We start from the raw sequence: 12,678 nt of genomic DNA on the forward strand, positions 1-12,678 counted from the left end.
CTTAGAAATGTTTTTTCCTGATTTCGTCGGCGAGGAATTCCAGGAAATCTGAAATGGTGTTTTACTAAACTTTTTTTTGTTAATTTTTATTCGGCTGGTCAGTTGATAAACGTCTAAACATAACAGCTCCGTTGGCGGTTCGTCATTGCGATCTCGTCGCTCTCAGATAAGTTATCTCTCTGCGTGACAACGTGAACGCGCGATTGGAAAACTGAGAAATTAAATGTGGAAGGATCCATATTAAGTGAACCCCTGTTTGGCAAGTGGTCTTCAGATCTTGATGAAATTCGGTGGAGATGATGCCCTAGGGAACCTAAGTAAAACCCTAAAATATTAGGTCAAAATTCCAAAAATTGTTCATTTTACAGGGGTTCAAAGTTTGAGATTTTTGAAAAAGGTGATGTTTTCGGCGATTTGTAACTTATTGGACTCTGTTTATAGTAAACACAAAAATTAGGTATCCAAAATATTTTACGTTTGATGCCAAACAACTTTCCCACGATGACCAACTTCGTAGGTCAAAGGTCAAGGTCACTAAATTGAGGTCAAACTTTTCAAAAAAAACCCACATACCCAAGTACATAAAATTTGGGAAATTCAAAATAGCCAAAATGTGCCTCATATCCATGGTAACAACATATAAAAAATTTGCACGCAGCGCGTGGGAATCAGTATTATAATTAACGAAAAAGTAATCATTTGGCGCCATGAATTAACGACTTTTAAGCACTAATTGTAAGGGTTTTCGCAGCAGTCTCTTCAACATGGCGGAATACAAGTCACGGAAGAAGAGGTCGATAGTGACACCGATCATGCTCTTCATCATTGCAATATGCGTCTTGATCCATATTCCAAGCACGAAAGGAATCACCCAAATTTCCCCCATCATTGAATTTGAAGATCCTTCAGACGACCACTGGAAATTTGAGCTTGGCGCTAGTTGTAAGAATCTTATATTACATATTTGTGATTAAATTATGCAATTCTAACCGAACTTTTATAATAATATGTTCAATTCCTGCTATATATAGTTAATGAAACCAATAAAATTTGCCTAAATATTTTTATATATCATCACCTTTCTCTGATACACCTGCACTGCTACTATAGTAGCTAAAAATTATTTCATTTTTCGCAGCAAAACAAATTAAATACGACTTCTGCAAGTATAACGCAACAAGTGACGGCGTACAGTGCAAAAATTTCCCAATGCCAGCGACTATCGATTTTGAAAACGTGTGTAATTGCACCAAACAGCACAATGAAACAAACGAAGGCTCGTTAAGTTTCGACCTCCACTGCAAAAGCAATTTAAGTAATGCCTTTACATTTATTTTTATAATTATTTCATTTCCTTGTCCCATTCTTTTTTACTCCAGGCTACTGCCCTAAGGAACTGACAGTCACCTACAGGCAGGGCTTCTTTACGAGCGCACCAACCCAGGTGCCAAGCCGCCGCGGCATAGGGGATGATAACAATAAATCCCCCGGGAATCCACCGGGACCGGGAACTGGGGTAGATGTCGCAACGAGTGGAATGATCGGCTGGCTGGCTCTCATAATTTCCAACGTTATTTGGTTCATATTATTCTTATTCAAAGAAAAAGTATGGAACCGACTATCGAACTGGTGAGTTAATTGATAGCTTAATATTTTAAATTTGCCTCACGCACAAAAGGAATTATTTTATATTTTTAAAGAACAAATATTTATCTAGAAGCTTTGGAAGTTCAGCCAATTCAGAAGAAATATCGGCTGCGGTACTTCTACAGCTGTACAATTTACAACTAATACAGTCATGTGCCGATTTTATTATCATGAAAACAAAAATTAATGCAGTTATGCTCGATGAAGGTCCGACTCAATTGTTTATTCATACTTTATTTTTTCTGCAGGATTATGGGGCAGCTGCCCCCTTTCTTCCACCGACATCCAGCACCAGGATTGCCAACTGGGGAGGAGCCTGAGACACCCAAGACACCCCTGCTGGGAGTTAGAGGTATTACATTGATATATCGACCAAATTGTTTCAACGCGCAAGAATTTCAGTTAAATTGAAAAAGCCTAGAAATATGCAGACCATTTGACTTTATATCAAATTATCTTTTCTGTTAACAATAGCAGACGATAGTTAAAAATATAGTTCCTTCCTTGATCGCGATTTCTCCGTTTTGAGTGGTCAGCGAGTTTTGCGCGCAATCGAAACGAGATCAATTTTGGCGGTGCAGATTTTACCACTGGTCTGATTGGACAACAATAAAAACAAACACAACTGCCGACCAATGAGAAACGTCCTTAGTCCTCCACCACAATAATTCAAAACGGGGAATTTGCCTATTTGGATGGAAGGAAACTAGTGCTTTTTTATATTTTTTGGTTAAAACGTGCGCTTATTCCTTTTGTAAGTGGTATATTTTTCGAGGAGTGTAAGGGAAATTGCAGGCCGTTGGATCTTCTAGATTGTTTTCGATTGAGTTTCGTTTTGCCACCAGGGAACACACCCCAGGTGCCAATCCCACGCGGCTCAACCTCTGCAGGGACTGAAATGGGAGAACCGATAGAGCATTCTTTGGCTGTTTAATTCAGTTGCTGGTGCAGGCAAATCGACCGTTCTCAACGAAATGAGGCACCAGCTCACCAGGTTGGATGGAGGGTTTAAAATACTGCTGATTCCTCTGAAAAAATATGAACGGTTCTTACTTGAAATGACTAGAGTGAAAGTGGATGAAATCGAATTTCTCGCAAAGACAACTTGCAACTCTCGCTTCGACATCAACAAACTGGATTGAGAAGAGAGAAGTCATTGTTTTCCTCGACGGATTTGATGAAGTGTGTCTAGATTTTAGAGAAAAAAATTATGGAAATTATGATTGCATTAAATGATGCAAGAGTCCCACTCTTTATCGGGACCAGGCCTCATGAAGTGCACCACATTCAAGAGAAGATAAAACATTTGACGATAGTTGAGATCGAACCCCTTCTTGATATATGAAGCAAAGCAAATCGAGTTTCTGCGGATCGTTGCTGGAAAGAATAAGCAAGAAATCGAACAATTGATGAACATGTTCAGAGACCAAGACATTCTGGGAAACCCACTCCATCTCACCTTGTTGGCAGAGTACAAATGTGATGGAAACTTGTACGAAATCTTTGACAAAATAGTGCGGTATTAGTCAAGAGAGCCATGCTTTGTCTTTTAGTGATCGCTTTTCACTATAGAAATTAATGACCAAAATCAAATACAAAATATTTATTCTGTGACAATTGTTGTATATTGATTAGACTAATAAATAATAATAATATTCTGCCTTGGCGGAGAGGAGTCCTCTTTAGCCGGAGGATGCGGCTCTCCGCCCAAGAAACCGGCCACCGCAACGACCATCGAGGGATCTCAGCTTGGGACGACCCAGAGTCGACCCCGCTGTGCCCTCAACCCTCCCATCAACGAGCGACAGCCGGCACCCCTGAAGCTAAGAAATAATATTTCCGGACGAGGGGTGGCTCCAAGTCTGCGAAGAAGACCGGCCGGGGAAGTGAATTCGAGTTCCAGCGTCCAACCTCCCTGACGAGCTGCTGGGGGCCAGCGTGGAAGAGCGTCAAGCCTTGGCTAACGCCCGGCTGCTCACCATGCTTCTAACTCAGCCAAGTCAACTTTGAGAAAACCAGCCCAAGCTGACATCGAAGTTCCTGGCCATCATTCTGATCAGTCGAACAGGCCTCGCGGCTCCTGGTGGATGGTGGCTACGTGGGACCAAGATTGCAGTGAGGACCGGCGCCCTGAACCCGCCTTCGGAGACGACCCCGGCTATTCTGATTTGTCCAGGCGCCAATTCCCGACTTGGCCTCTTTTGTAGGCCCGTCGGGTCTTGTGTATTACTGTTCATCCAGAATAAATACAGAATAATAATAAGGAACAGTGATGGCGACAGGCAATCGGCGGGCGCTGCTTTTTTCCCCATGCTGGCCATGTAAAATGCCCTCGCGCGGTCGCCTCTCAAAGCGCTCTTCATTGGGCAAAACAAATTTTAATTGGTACTAATGAATGGCTGAAGATTCGCACTTAAACATAAGTCAGAACCAAAATCGATAAATTGATTGATTTTGAGAAATCGGTGAATGCATTTCATACTCTCTCGCGCGCGAGGTCTGGTCACGTGATGTGGGCGAGCGAGCTGATTGGCTGTTGGCCGCTCCCACTCTTAGCGTCAAGTTTCACTTGATGCGGGCGAGCGCTCTAAAAGTAAAGGGAGCGACCAGCAACCAATCAGCGCGCTCACCCACGTCACGTGACCTTTTTCCCGCCAGTGAGCATGAAATATAATAGTTCACCATAGAAGATACCATTAAATAATGAACTTAATTGCAATTTTAAAATAAATTGTTCACTTTTAAACCGATTCAAGTTATGAAAATGTCACCGAAAATTCGCATAGTCTAGTTTTGGTACATGCCACGCCTCTTTTCAAGAATTTTAAGCAAAGTGACGTTTCCTTCTTCCTTCGACTATTGGTATTAAAAAAATACTAGGTTTTCCAGTCGATTTTTTAATTTGCGTGACACCGGCCGCCGAAGAGGGGGCGTAACCGGGAGAAAACAATATGGTGGAAAAGACAGGGCAGGCAAGAGTGCATTGTTCGCCGCTAAAAGGGGGTGTCGTTCTCTGCCATATTGTATTCCCTCGGTTACGCCCCCCTCTTTGGCGGCGGGTTTCACGCATATCAAAAAATCGGCTGGAAAATCTAGTATTTTCAAATTCATAACCCGGTTGAAGGAAACATTCCTATAAGTAGGAACGTCACCCGTTTAAAAATCCCGCCAGTTACGCCCCCTTGGAATGATTAATTTTAAAAGCGAATTCAGTTTGGACCAAGTTAGTTTAATTATCAGCCTTTTTGTTAGATGATTTTCATTTGGGAACATAAAAATGCCAGTTTTTGTTTCATTTTAAATTTTATTTCATATAAAAATAACTGAATCATACAAACACGTGGATATGCAAATTCCTCTCTTGAAATATTGAATGGAGCGCTATATAGCAAAAAATTAATCATCTGAGCTGTAAACAGTGCAACTAGCTCGTTTCGGAAAATAAAAAACACAGTGAGAGTGCTCCGACAACAAAAAACACAACATTTATTCACAGCGTTCGCCGACACAACAGAAGCAATCGAGACAGAAGGCACTTCTTTCCCCGGGCTAAACGAATAATAGACTTTGTCGCCTTCCAACTCCGATCTAGTCGGAAATAAAATAAAATAGAGATTCCGCTTTCGAGTCTTGCTTGCAGCCAACACACGCACGTCATGAACTTGCCCCTTTTCTTAATCATCGTGATTTTGTGCCAACGCAAAAGTAATGGTTTATTCTCTTTTGTTTCAAATCGGAATCTACACGATATAATAAAGAATATATAATATATAATGTGGTTTAATCCTGGCTACGTAATGAGTTTGCATTCAATCAATAGTGGAATAGTGCATCTCCGCAATCGACACACACCCGCCAGCACTGCTTAGCCGTAGAACTTGGGCTGAAAATGAGAATTAAAACAAATTAGAAATCATTTTTTTAGCGAGAAATTAGCTCAAAAATAATTGTAGAACGAAATGTCACGAGTCGAAGGCCTAAATTGGAATATAATTATTACCGGACAGGTTTTGCGGGACAATTAAAAAAAAAAATTGAGACACTACGCATTTCCCCGCGATGCAATTTCCAAAATAAGGCTTCCTATCACCTATATAAATCGAATTAACACTTAACTTGATGACCTAGGTCAAGATAAAAATTTATTTCGCTTTCTAAATAATTTTTCGAACTTTAAATTTTTAAATTTTTAAAATGTGCTAAAAAGATGTCCCACACGACGTTTGTGAACTTGTCTCAAAATTTCAGAGTAGTGGTCTCTTTAGTTCCGCTTTAAAATTTGAAAAATAAAATTTTCACCATTTTGCGTTTTTCAAATTTTTGCCACACCAAATCTCGGGATCTAACCATCAGAATTGCAAAAACTACCCACCATTAGACACATCTCAACCTCCCCTAAAGACTTAAAAGTGTTAGGGGATGCTCACCCTCTACCCCTAATCACTAAAATACTTTGAAAACTGAGAAAAATGCCTTTGAGCACATTTTTAATAAACATAAAATAGCAGGGGGTGAAAGGGGTGGAGGGTTAGCACTCCCTTAACTCTTATGCTAGTCAGGGTAGGTCTAGATGTGTCTAACGGTGCTTAATTTTTGCAGTTCTGATGGTTAGAACCCGAGATTTGGAGTTTGCAAAATACGGAAAAATCGAAAAATTCGTGATTTTTGTGTTTTAAAATATTTAAATTCCAAATCTCTGGTTCTAACCACCAGGATTGTAAAAACTAAGTACCGTTGGATACCTTTGGACCTACCCTGAATACCTGAAAGTTTCATGGGGGTGCAAACCTTCCCCTTTTAACCCCTGCAAATAGTAAAAATGTACACGAAAGCATTTTCCACAATTTTAAAAATAATTTAGCGATTGGTGGTGGAGGGTGAGCACCCCCTAAGACCTCTTGATCATTAGGGCAGGTTGAGATGTGCCTAAAGGTGGGTAGTTTTTGCAATTCTGATGGTTAAAACCCGAGATTTGGAGTAGCAAAAATTTGCAAAACACGAAAAAGTTGAAAAATTCGTTTTTTTCGAGTTTTCAAGAAAACTTTTCGAAAACTAAAGAGGCCACCGCTTTGAAATTTTCACATAAGTTCTATAACGACATGGAACATCTTTTAGACGCATTTTCAAAATTTCAAAATCGTTTTAAAAATTTAATTTAAATTAAATCAATTACGGTGGCGACATTTAGCATTGATTATAAAATTCGAAAACAAGTTTTAACTGATTTCTTGTGTGTGTTTGTCAATTTTTCCTCTGATCCATGACATTTTGTCATCATCTTCAACCAAAAACAAAATATAAAAACATAAAAAAAGTTAAAAATGAAAAATATTAAAAAATTATGTTTCATTAAATTTTTATAAAACATAAATTACCAGCTCCGTAAGGTACAAAAATTAATCCTGATTTTAACCTTTCTTAAAATCGTATCGAGATAAAAGGAAAACAAATCACCAGTCTACGAGGGGCGCAAACCACGACGTGGAGGGCAGACAAAATTAGTAGGCAAAGGGACAAAGAAAGAAAGAAAGAAATGGGGAACTCTGTTAGAGCACAGCACGCGTCTGACCTTTTTCATCATTTCTCATCGTCTCTTACGAACCGAGCAAGAATCTAAACAAACTCGGCTCACAAGTTGTAAGGCCACGTTATCTCCTGGAGAGACGAGAGGCAGAGTAGGAGAGAGGAAAGAAAGAATTGCCGCCGTTTCTCACCTGTCCGGGATCGTCCTGCGGCCTGCCGTTGTCCTCCTCGCCCGAAGAGTCCTCCTCGCCGGACGAATCCGCCGAGCCGCTCCTCTCTTTCAGCCCGACTGCAAATTACAATAATTATTTCAGTTTAATTTTTCATTTAAATTCAAGGATTTACGTTTGTCGGGGGTGCTGCCGCTGCCCGACTTCTGTTTCGAGAGCGTGTCGAAGCAGTTGAGGCACACGCGCAGAGGCTTGGACGACTGGCTCGGCAGCAAATACCGTTTGTTCGAGCACGGACCGCAAACCACCGAACCACACTTGCGGCAGTGGTGCTGAAAAAATAACATGAATTTAGTGAAAATTGGTGTAAATTCGATGGACGGTATTTTTCGGCGCCAGCAAAACTGCAAAAATAGTCTAGGGCACGATCTCAGGCCGTGAGCGACCTGAGGAAGGTCCCAGGAAGGGCGAGGATGTAAATTCGTCGCAGATTGTGCTCGGAATTACTGAAAAAGTATTAAAAATCGGCCTCGGAGCGGATCTCAGGTCGGGGTACCCTGATAAAGGTCATTAGGGTACCCCAGGTCGAAGCCCCCGTCCGAGACCTGTCTGATGAGAGGTCGTGGTCGATGATTGGACAAACGGCCGAATTTTAACAAAAATAAAACCATTTCCAGCGCAAAAGCCGAAAATCAGAAAAAAATTAATTTTAATTTTTCTATGGGCGCCAAAAATCTGAAAATCAGGTTCTAGGTCGACGGCAGCCCTGCGCCTACGATGGATTCGGTAAAACCTTCAAAATTTTCTCCGTTAAGAAATTATCGCGAATTTTCGATTTCCAATATTATCCTTTAGGGGAAAGTGTAAAAATCACGTTTTTCGAACTTTAAAATCTACCTCCTCCTAGAATTTTGATCCGATTGGCTCATATTTGGTCTTAAAATGAGCCCAGATAAATTTCGCGGAAACTGAGAGGCCATTTTTTCAAAAAATTTGCTTTGGACCAGCGGAAATAATTGAAAATTTCAACTTTTTCCAAAAATTTGGCTGAAAAAATTCGTGAAAATTATAAAATTAGTCCGATTTTGGAAAACTGCACACGGCTGGACGCGCCCCACTTAGGGGCATCGATTGGTGCCAGAAACAGCATCATCCTGCCCATAGGACCCCACCTGGACCGTCCTGAGTTACAGAAAATATTAAACAACAGTCGAAAATCACCAAAATGAACATAAATCTATTTATATTAATATTTTGAGTTTTCTCAGGGTTAAAAATTCTTAACAGGGTGCTCAAGATGTACCCTGAGTACTCTACAGGTTCAAATCAGGGTTCCAATGGCGTGAAAATCTTGCAAATCGAACCAAAACGGCCGTTCAAGTCACTCGAGGGCTACCCTGACGCCAGGGTTCGATTTCTAACCTGCTCTGATGGTATAATCTGACCTCAGGAAGTATATTCTACCAAAAACTATATTTAAAAACTAGAAATTTGAACTTTACTGGGGCAAAAATCTATGAAAAAGCGCCAAACTTGATATCAGGCATTTAAATCCTCAGGGTCGGACCCTGAAGGCCTGAATCAACCATTTTAAGTAAAATCTAGTTCCCCTTGATGAACTGAAGGGAACAGAAAGCAAAAACATTATTTTCCTCAATGTTAGATAATTTTTAGAGCGCGGAAGAAATGCTCGGAGCAAGTTTTTTTAACTTAAAATGGCTATAACAAAAAAACTGTCCCAATTGCGACCCTGAAAATTGGTGTACTGATGCAGAATTTCACAGGCTACAATTTGTTCCTTTGCCCCAAAAAAATTGAAGCAGGGCATCACCCTGAAAAATCGAATTTTCGGAAAAATGGCCTAGACCTTCAACCTAAATTTTTTTTTGTAAATTTAAAAGTTGTTCAGGACGGAAAACTAGACTTATATCTGAATGTAGTCATGAGTAACTGTCCGATTTTCACATTCGCGGTAAAAACCCGCCAGGAAATATGCACAAACAGCATATTTGGCGAAAAACGGTGTCAACAATGACGTCACAGACGAGTCAGTGTCAAATTCCGTCACGGACGTGCGACTTCTCCAGTAATTTTGTTATTTATTTTGCCTTTTCCACGGCTTCTTAACTCGATTCAAGGCCGGGCGAGACTCACCCTTCTGTTCAGCATGGAAAACTGGGTTCGTTTGCAGTGCATGCAGACCGAGGCCTCCGAGTCGGGCACCCACACGGCGGCGTGCACCTCCACAGCCTTCTTGCCGCCTGAAAATTAATTTTTTAAAAGGGAATGTCGAGGAAAATAAATATTTTACTCTTGCGCAACAGGTCCTCGATGCACTTGTTGATGTGGGCCATCCACTCCTGCTTTTCCGTGGCCGTGGCCGCGTACACAGCGAACGATTTGGTCGCCGTCCTGATCAGCCAGCCGTTCCGGAAATCTAGAATTTTTATTTATTAAAATAGTAATTTAATTTAGATAGAAAATTACGAGAATCGTCCTCCAGAGACTCCAGTTTGACCTCTTCCAGGGGAATAATGTGTTGCTTATTGTACTGAAAAATATTATTTTCAACCAAATAAATCATTTTTTAATTAATTATACCCTTTTCTTATTAATCACGATGTTTCCGTAGACGAGAATGTCGTTGAAGAGGAAAAACTGTCGTGATTTCGGCTTCTTTCGGCACATTTTGGTCAGCACGCCTTCTCCGACGAGCACCCGGCCCGGCACGGCCAGCGGCTGAAATGATTTTATAAACAAAATTTCCCTGTTTAAAGGTCTAATCACCTGTCCAGAACTGCCGAAGCAGCCTTCAACCATGGCGATTCGCCGAGCATTCGCCTCGCTGTTCACTGAAAGAAAATAATAATGAAAAAATCGAGTTCAATGCCGAGAGCATAAACAAATAAGTGGGTTAAGCGACGTACTCGTGCACGACCGACCGAAATTCGACTAAACCACAGTGCAAAGACGTCGAAATTAGGTTTTCCGTGAGGGTGTGAGTCTATGAATCATCGCAACGAGGGAATTAGGCAGCAGCAGCTGTTGAAATAATGCAAAAGGAAAGGGAGACACCCATGTAAGGCACGGGACGCGGCCCAATTTCCGCACGCAGCACGGAAGTGCGTCTGACACTCTTTCCGGCCGCCCCTGGGAAACGTGCGGCTGCCGCCGGGAAAGCCGCGGACGCCCCCCTGCGCGCAGCAAGGGCCCGGTTCGGCCCCAAATTCGAGTCACTCACCTAATCTGTCAACCATTGCGGACCGACCGACTGACAAAACACAATAACCGCAGGGCTGCCAACCGAATTGTGTGGCGCGAGCCGCACCTTTTGCGAATTTTTTGGTTTGTTTTGTGAATAGAAGATTCGCTAGGCTCCGATTGTGAGCAGGATTTATAAATCTGACAGTGAGAGAGAAATTCGCGCTAGCATGACGATTACGAGACCATTCACGGACGATTAAAATCTAATCGAATCAGGCCTGCGCGTCACATGATTCAGCGGCGCAGGTGGAGCGCTGTTAAGAGCCGAGCAGCCGCCATGTTGGTTACACCCACGCCTAAGTAATTCTCAATACCACCCACAAATAAAGATGGCGCTTGGTGCTGCCTCGATCAGAAGTCTGCGCGCATGCGTCATTCACAGAAAATCACTTGACTGCTGGGCCCCGAACACCCGAACCTGCTGCGGGCAAAAAGCTGCAATATTTCAGCGGATTTCGGCGGAATCCTCGACTACTCGCTCGTCTACCCGGCTTCTTAATAGAGAATGAAGGTTTGCGGACCCAAGTGCTCGCTTTGCGGGCTGATCATCAGCGTGTGGGGCATCATCCAGCTGGTAGGCTTCTTCACCCCGTCCGCCTTTGTGTGTGTTTATCGACTGACACCCCCGGTGTGATTTTTTTTGCAGTTGCTGATGGGCTTCTTCTACTACATCAAGAGCATCGCCCTGTCCGAGGACCTGTCCATCGACCACCACAGCGTGCACACCGCCGAGGAATTCTACATGGCGGCCGACCGCAGCTATTCTCAGGTTCGACGAGCCTCCCTTAATTTGTTACCCCTTTGGCTTGACTTTAAATTCGCATTGCAGAACGCGTACAACTGCTGGATAGCGGCGTGCCTCTACCTCTTCACGCTGCTCTTCTCCGGACACCAGTTCTACATGAACAGCCGCTCCTCCCTGAGCATGTAAATAAACCGGACGAACGCATTTTCTTTCTTTCTTCTTTCTGTTGTTGCGAGTCAAATTATAATAATTACATTCCTCCTGGTCCGAACAACTTGTTGTGAGAGAACGCTGTTTTTCATTTTACTGTTGATCACGTTTTAAAAATATATAATATGATAATCTATTTCCAGTTGAGTTGCTTGCGTACGTGAGACCATTCCATCTTACTGTAGCTAGCCCATTGTAAAAATTTACTAATTGTTAAGCTACGCTGTAAAATAATAGTGGGTGCACAAACCTGTATGATATAATGATGTATTACCGCTGTACGATGTAAAATAATAACGGATTACAAAGATTAAAAAATTCGTTTTCATTTAAATTTAATAAATAATTATTTATTACCATCTTTTTAAGGATTCAGACAGTTTTTTGTTTTGAAAATATACTCCTGTTGAGGGTAGGCATGGGTGCACTGCTCGTAAGGGGCGTGGCGCGCCGCCATAACGTATTCCCTCGGTTACGCCCCCCTCTTTGGCAACAGATTTCGGCTGTTTGGACTCCAAAAATTTCGGTTTCACGCAGATCAAAAAATCGGCCGTAAAATTTAGTATTTTTTAATATCAAAACCAGGTTGAAGGAAACATCCCTTGTAGGGAAAATGACGCGGGCAAGCAGCAGTCCTATGCTGGCTATGTAAAATGCCCTTGCGCGATCGCCTCAAAAAGCGCTCTCGCTTGGCAAAAAAAAATTTAACTGACACCAATGGAAAGCTGCAAATCTTCGTTCTAACATATGTCAGAACCAAAAATAAAATTTGAATAGATTTTGAGAAATCGGCGAATTCATTTCATGCTTTTTCGCGCGAGAAGGCAAGGTCTGGTCACGTGACGCGAGCGAGCGCGCTGATTGGCTACTGGTCGCGCCCACTTTTCATTCCAAACAACAACAAAACGGCTTGTAATTGCGGAACTTACGCATAAATCAACACACAATTTCAAATTTCTTTGTTGCAACAATGAATTCGACAGTGTTTGTTGAGCCTATGCGCAATTTCAACGGTACCAAGAATTTTTGTTGTGTTGTGATTGAAAAGTGGGCGTGACCAGCGACCAATCAGCGCGCTCGCCGCGTCACGTGACCAATCATTCTCGCGAATTTTGCGCG

The 12,678-nt window shown here is 42.1% G+C and overlaps 2 protein-coding genes and 1 long non-coding RNA gene across 4 annotated transcripts; 2 read left to right on the plus strand and 1 right to left on the minus strand.

Annotated features, from left to right (window-relative positions):
• Positions 1 to 1,894: 1,894 nt before the first annotated feature.
• On the plus strand, positions 1,895 to 5,440 carry LOC135942873 (uncharacterized). Its single transcript, XR_010575136.1, has 2 exons — positions 1,895 to 1,999; positions 2,493 to 5,440. It is a non-coding gene; the product is annotated as an uncharacterized LOC135942873 (long non-coding RNA).
• Positions 4,932 to 10,853, minus strand: rush (rush hour). 2 transcript variants are annotated; one of them, XR_010575135.1, is made up of 10 exons: positions 10,582 to 10,853; positions 10,128 to 10,192; positions 9,942 to 10,079; positions 9,828 to 9,891; positions 9,652 to 9,777; positions 9,495 to 9,601; positions 7,516 to 7,672; positions 7,362 to 7,459; positions 7,217 to 7,302; positions 4,932 to 5,530 (listed from the first exon to the last, which is right to left on the minus strand). XR_010575135.1 is itself a non-coding variant. In XM_065489212.1 (9 exons), the coding sequence occupies exons 1-9, from the start codon at positions 10,595 to 10,597 to the stop codon at positions 5,513 to 5,515; spliced, it is 789 nt and encodes a 262-aa protein (XP_065345284.1). In that variant the 5' UTR covers positions 10,598 to 10,851; the 3' UTR covers positions 4,932 to 5,512. The 2 variants fall into 2 exon arrangements, 1 of the variants encoding a protein (XP_065345284.1); XM_065489212.1 differs by lacking the exon at positions 7,217 to 7,302 and having other exon boundaries at positions 10,582 to 10,851.
• A 136-nt stretch (positions 10,854 to 10,989) lies between these two features.
• On the plus strand, positions 10,990 to 11,930 carry RNASEK (Ribonuclease kappa). Its single transcript, XM_065489213.1, has 3 exons — positions 10,990 to 11,178; positions 11,251 to 11,373; positions 11,434 to 11,930. Exons 1-3 carry the CDS (start codon positions 11,110 to 11,112, stop codon positions 11,533 to 11,535), a joined length of 294 nt encoding a protein of 97 aa, XP_065345285.1. The 5' UTR covers positions 10,990 to 11,109; the 3' UTR covers positions 11,536 to 11,930.
• Positions 11,931 to 12,678: the final 748 nt, after the last annotated feature.

Source organism: Cloeon dipterum, chromosome 4, assembly GCF_949628265.1.
Source record: "Cloeon dipterum chromosome 4, ieCloDipt1.1, whole genome shotgun sequence".
In the NCBI taxonomy this organism is placed as follows: domain Eukaryota; kingdom Metazoa; phylum Arthropoda; class Insecta; order Ephemeroptera; family Baetidae; genus Cloeon; species Cloeon dipterum.

Excerpts from the sequence above, each read along its gene's own strand:
- rush (XM_065489212.1), bottom strand. Across the intron at positions 9,892-9,941 it reads TCGTGATTAATAAGAAAAGG|TACAATAAGCAACACATTAT; the intron begins GTATAATTAATT and ends AATATTTTTCAG. Across the intron at positions 9,602-9,651 it reads CGAGGACCTGTTGCGCAAGA|GCGGCAAGAAGGCTGTGGAG; the intron begins GTAAAATATTTA and ends ATTAATTTTCAG.
- RNASEK (XM_065489213.1), top strand. The coding sequence starts at position 11,110 with ATGAAGGTTTGCGGACCCAAGTGCTCGCTTTGCGGGCTGATCATCAGC. Across the intron at positions 11,179-11,250 it reads TGTGGGGCATCATCCAGCTG|TTGCTGATGGGCTTCTTCTA; the intron begins GTAGGCTTCTTC and ends TTTTTTTTGCAG. Across the intron at positions 11,374-11,433 it reads CCGACCGCAGCTATTCTCAG|AACGCGTACAACTGCTGGAT; the intron begins GTTCGACGAGCC and ends TTCGCATTGCAG.